At 43.4% G+C, this 5,684-nt stretch overlaps 1 protein-coding gene and 1 pseudogene across 1 annotated transcript in view; one reads left to right on the top strand and one right to left on the bottom strand.

Annotated features, from left to right (window-relative positions):
* TMEM202 (transmembrane protein 202) overlaps positions 1-4,955 on the bottom strand; it is an 8,946-nt gene extending 3,991 nt beyond the window's left edge. The window contains exons 1-2 of the mRNA XM_003784665.2: positions 4,833-4,955; positions 4,345-4,600 (exon numbers count right to left, since the gene is read on the bottom strand). Of these exons, the coding sequence (XP_003784713.1) occupies positions 4,345-4,600; positions 4,833-4,913 (337 nt within the window). The 5' untranslated portion in view covers positions 4,914-4,955. The remainder of the gene's footprint in view (positions 1-4,344; positions 4,601-4,832) is intronic.
* Positions 4,956-5,567: 612 nt separating this feature from the next.
* Positions 5,568-5,684, top strand: part of LOC100962437 — a 1,665-nt pseudogene continuing 1,548 nt past the window's right edge.

Raw genomic sequence — 5,684 nt, 5'->3', positions numbered from 1 at the left:
AAAAAAAAAAAAAAAAAAGAAAGAAAGAAAGTGAGACTCTCACTAAATTGCAAAAGGTCCTGCTTGTATGTTTTAGTAAATCTTGATCCAGAAAGAGGAGTGCTCTAGAGCCAAGGAACACACCCATGTACGTCACCTGTATCCAAGCATTTCTGAAACTTTTTCTTACTGTTATGCTTTGACATGAGCTTAAGTTGCAAGAATAACAAGCCTCACAGTTTACTTTTAGCAATGAAGCTAATTGTCTGGGAAGAGCAAGGATATCACTTTCAATTTGGAGAAGACTAAGTCCAAATCACTTGAGAAACTTAGTAAGATTCTTGATGGTGTTCCCAGAATCAGCCTAATCTACACTTAAAAGTACCATCACAGGCCAGGCTGAGTTGGAGGTTGCTGTGAGCTATGATGAAGCCATGGCACTCTACCCACAGCAACAGCTTGAGACTCTGTCTCAACAAATAATAATAATAATAAAAACAAAAGTCCCATCAGGTAAGACAAAAAAGCTCCTAAGACTGAAGTGGGCACCTAGACTGAGTAGGTGGGGTGGAGTGTGGATATTGATTTGGAGGACGAAGAATGTGCACCTATAGACAAGAAGGGGGGGGGTCAGCTCACATATTTCGCCAAGTCTAAGCCTCCGTGCTGTTGCCAGTGTGACTTCATTCCAGGTACATAAGGCCAGTGCTTCAAGAGAAGTGCCAAAAGAAGGTAGTTTGGGAATAGAAAAGCTCCTGGGTGGAGACCCCTAGTCCCCTAGAGAGGTGTCTGTGACATCTGCTTAGTATCTAGGTTCCTGTGTAAGCCGGTTGGAGTGCCAGAATAAAACATCCCTACACAGCTTGGTGATGTTTACTGTATGGTGGTCCCTGGAGTCCTAACTCTAGGGTCCCTAGTGCCTTGACTAAAAGAGCTACCCTTTCTTTTCCACCCTCCGCAGAAGTGTTCAAGTTACTCTCTGACGACACATCATTTTCATCACAGTCTGATCTGACCAATGCTGTGGGAGATAACAGAAATGTCTATTCCACACTTGAGACTTCTTAGTAAAAGTGAAGTCAGCATTCTCTATTCCCCATCCCCTCTTCATCCCATTAGGAGCAGCCACAGCAGAGAGGCTGTCAGTCATCTACACCCAGGTGATATCAGACCCAGGGCCACAATGATCCGAAGTGAGTCCTGGACAGAGGATTTTTTGAGTACATACATTCTTGAATGCACCCGAGCTAGCCCCTGTGAAACTTGTAGCAATGAGCAAGGACACTGTGGATACTGTCAGGTAGGGGGGAATAAATTCTTGTGATCCAATAGGTAAAAATTTGAAGTCATTGAAATGGACAATAATTATTAGACAATAACATATTTGAGCAAAAGCAACATCATATTAGGCCAGGTGTGGTGTAATCCTAGCACTCTGGGAGGCCGAAGTCAGAAGATCTCTTGAGTTCAGGAGTTTGAGACCAGCTTGAGCAAGAGTGAGACCCCATCTCTAAAAACAGCCAAGTGTTGTGGTGGACACCTGTAGTCCCAGCTCGTCAGGAGGTTGAGGCAAAAGAATTGCTTGAGCCCAAGAGTTTGAGGTTGCTATGAGCTATGACACCAGAGCACTCTACAGAGGGTGACAAAGTGAGACCTGTCTCAAAACAAACAAACAAAAACCCGATTACATCATATTATTGTCACAGGCAGATGAAGCCCAGATATTATAATTACATTTGGGGGATTCCTTACGAGATCTGTATTGCAGACTAGTTACTGGCCCTAGAATAAGGACTAGTTAACATTGCAAATAGGGTGGATATTTAACTTAAATAATGTGTGCCTTAAGTATTCACTTAGTTGACTTTCTCTAAACGAGTAACAGTTGTTTGGGAATTGGTAACAGTTGTTTAGTTGAATTCAGGGTTCTAAGAAGTAAACTATTTATTGCTTTAAGTGACATAATTTCAGACTTCTAATTCATTAAAGATTTAAATAACAATCTTGAGTTCTGAAGTACAGCCTGGGCACCCAGTTACATAAATATAACTTCAGCTTAATGTTCATGCCTAAACCTTTCACTTCATTTCTTATTATTTCCTTGGAATTTCTAGAAGTGGAATTATTGAGTCAAAGATGATAATTTTAAAATCTCCAGATACACAATCATGCTGCTTTGGTTATACCAGTTTGCATGATGTGTATGGGAGTGTGCAATATTGTGCATTGTTCTTTTAAAATCCCTGTTAATGGCCAGGCGTGGTGGCTCACACCTGTAATCTGGGAGGCCTAGGTAAGTAGATTGTTGGAGCTCAGTATTTTGAGACCAGCCTGAGCAAGAGCAAGACCCTGTCTCTAAAAATAGTAGGGCATTGTGGTGGGTGCCTGTAGTCCCAGCTACTTGGCAGGCTGAGGCAAGAGAAACACTTGAGTTTCAAAAACAAAATCCCTGTTAATGTGATGGTTGAAAATTCATATTTCATTGTTCATTTGATTTACCTTTCTTTAATCCTTGAGGTTAAGTTGTTTTTCTTATTTTTATTGGATAATTATAGTTTCTGTTTTGTGACTTGTCTGTTCAAAAGGAGTTGCTTTATTTGGACTTTTGCCTTTATCTTAATAATTTGTATATCCTTTTTTATAGAGTAAGGTCATTAATGTTTATCTTTCATATCTGTTGCAAACATTTTCTCTAGCTGTTCTTCTTAGTTGAAGATGCAGTTGAATTGTTTCCCTGCCTTTGTGTTTTGTTTTTTGAGACAGTCTCTCTCTGTCCTCCTTGGTACAGTGCTGTGTTGTCATAAGTCACAGCTCAAACTCTTGGACTCAAGTGATCCTCCTGCCTCAGCCTCCCGAGTAGCTGGGACTACAGGCGCCTGCCATAATGCCTGGCTAGTTTTTCTATTTTTAGTAGAGACAGGGTCTTGCTCTTGCTCAGGCTGGTCTCAAACTCTTGAGCTCAAGCAATCTGCCCACCTCAGCCTCCCAGAGTTCTGTGATATGGGGATGAGCTACTTCTCTCAGCCCACCTTTGTTTTAGTCTCTTCCCAAGATTCTACTTTAGGATACTGTAAATGAATTCCAAATGACACAGCCCATGGGCAAATAACTGATGCTTCACCTCAGGGTTGGGCCTAGGTGCTCTCCCCCCTGCATCTGGGACCCCTGCTTATCTGAGAAGGAGATTTACTCACCTACATTTTCTTTCACAATATCTGCTTCTTTGTTAAGGGTATATCTTGTGGGTGATAGGAAAGCTGTTAGTGTTTCCTGGGGTTCCCGCCAAGTACATCTCAGTGGCCTTATGAAATCAGACTGTCATTCATAGACCTTCAGGCAGCATGTCTTTGCTCTCAGTCTTTGGTTTGATTATAAAACTCATGCATATGGTATTTTCTAGGCCCTAGAATTTATTTTAAAATATTGTGATGCATTTCACATTTAAATTCACATAAAATTTGACATGATTTACTCTACATAGCTGGCCTTCCTTACACCACATTTTTTTTTTTTTGAGACAAAGCCTCAAGCTGTCACCCTGGGTAGAGTGCTGTGGCATCACAGCTCACAGCAACCTCCAACTCCTGGGCTCAAGCGAGTCTCCTGCCTTGGCCTCCCAAGTAGCTGGTACTACACCGGCTATTTTTTGGTTGCAGCTGTCATTGTTTCTGGTGGGCCCAGGTTGGATTTGAACCCACCAGCTCAGGCGTATGTGACTGGCACCTTAGCCACTTAAGCCACAGGTGCTAAGCCCCTTATGCCACATACTAACATACATCTTTTTAATGGTTAGCAGAATAGCAGGGGTCCTCAAACTTTTTAAACAGAGGGCCAGTTCACTGTCCCTCAGATCACTGAAGGGCTGGACTGTGGGCCCCCGGACAAGTTGGCTGCTAAGCAGGACAGGCAGCGGCAGCAAAAACACCCGGTGGGCCAGATAAATGTCCTAGGCAGGCTACATGTGGCGCACGGGAGGATGCCTGGAATAAGCTGACCTTGCAAGTCAACTCTAATGGGTGTTTAGAGTCTACCTCTCAGCTACAACCAATTGTCTGTCTCTGTTAGCTACAGTAGAACATTAGTCATATTGCTTCACAGTAATATCTTATAAATGGCAAAAGAGGTCTTCCCAGAGAGTAAAGAATACCAACTTATCTGGGATAGGAACAGCCTGGAATAGGAGGGAGAAGGGGTACACTGAGGATACCAAAGAAAAGGCTGGCTATATTTACAACTTGGCTGAGATCCATTCTGAACTTGCAAAAGTGAAGACCTAAAGATCTTGGAAGAAGTAAGGTGAAGAGCCAATGTGGCAGAAAGCTCTGGAACTGTGGGGCATCTGGCATTTGATTTGGTGGCACTCACAAGGTGACTTGGGTGTGTGGCTCCAGCAGAGCTCATGCTTGCATACGGTCCAGAGTCCTGCGTAGAGCTCAAGGCCATTCTTGATCACCAGGAACTGCACCCAGTTCAGTGGGGACATGCAGATCAGCATTAGGAAGCTAAAAGCACAGAGGCTGGCACAGAACATTCGAATGTAGATTTGTGTCTGATCCATATACTGCTGCCGCCTCTGGGGTGACATCGAGGTACTCGAATCTTGCTTGGTGGGGAGGGTAGGCTACAAGGATGAGGGAAATATTGCCTACCCCAAAATATAGCCCCTGACCCCCTGGTCTCCTAGTCTTCTCTGTCTCAAATATCCCCATGTGGGTTTGATTTGATATCTTTCCCTACTCCTTTTATGAAAATCAAAAATTTTAGGGTGATCTTTTCTCTATCTTTAGGATGCTCTGTCTAGCCCCCACCTTCAAGTCACCTCTCATCTGATCTCCAATTAGGTACCTCCTCACCCTTTGGTATTGTCGGTCCCCTTTTACTTTGGGAACCTCAGGAGTGTAGAAAGTCAAGGTTAACTTTTCATTCTTCTCCATCTTGGCAGTCAGTTCACTTTCTAACTGCCACGGAATTTGTCTCAGCACCTGGTCACACGTGCATAGAACCAAAAGGGACCAGGGCCCATTGCCCGGCTCTCGTTTCTGTTTTATGTTCCAGGTTTGGTCAGATCAGGAAAAAACTATCACGTTTTAAGTATGTGTAGGTATATGTGATGCTCCCCACCCTCCCCTCTCAAAGTCTCCTCAACTCTTTTATTCAATAAATCCATAAACATTTATCAGCAGTTGCTGTGTGTCAGGCTTCATGCTAAGTCCTGGGAGACACTTCTCTCAGAGCAAATAATGAAGTGTAACTCAAATGTCTCCAGAAATCATTTGATTGTGGTTATAATTTATGATTATATACATGTAAGTAGCCAGTAAACTGGAGTTCTTGGCAAGTATGTCTCAGGCTTATGAACCAGTCTCTCAGGCAGCATCCATCCTCTTCTCCCTTTTTTGGTCTGGTTCCCTCTATTCAATACCCTGAAACCTTTTAAGGGTGCTATGCCAGGGTCACTGCCACTGCCACTGCAATAGGGCCCATTATGAAAATGCCAATATCCTTAAAGCTCAGAAGGCTACACATCTTTGTGCTACCACTATTCAAGATACTTAAGCAATGCTAGATTCCACGTGGAGATAAGGAAAATGGACTTTCCCTGCTTCTACAGCCAGCACAGCTTGTGCCCAGGGTATCTCAAAGTGTCCCTTTCTTTTTTCCCCTTCCTTCCTTTTTCTTTTGTTCTTCCCCCCCCCCCCCCCCCC

This window comes from Otolemur garnettii, unplaced genomic scaffold (genome assembly GCF_000181295.1).
Source record: "Otolemur garnettii isolate 467f Iridium unplaced genomic scaffold, OtoGar3 scaffold00011, whole genome shotgun sequence".
Taxonomy (NCBI): domain Eukaryota; kingdom Metazoa; phylum Chordata; class Mammalia; order Primates; family Galagidae; genus Otolemur; species Otolemur garnettii.
The sequence above is the reverse complement of the archived record's forward strand: the minus strand, read 5'-3'. Positions and strand labels throughout refer to the sequence as shown.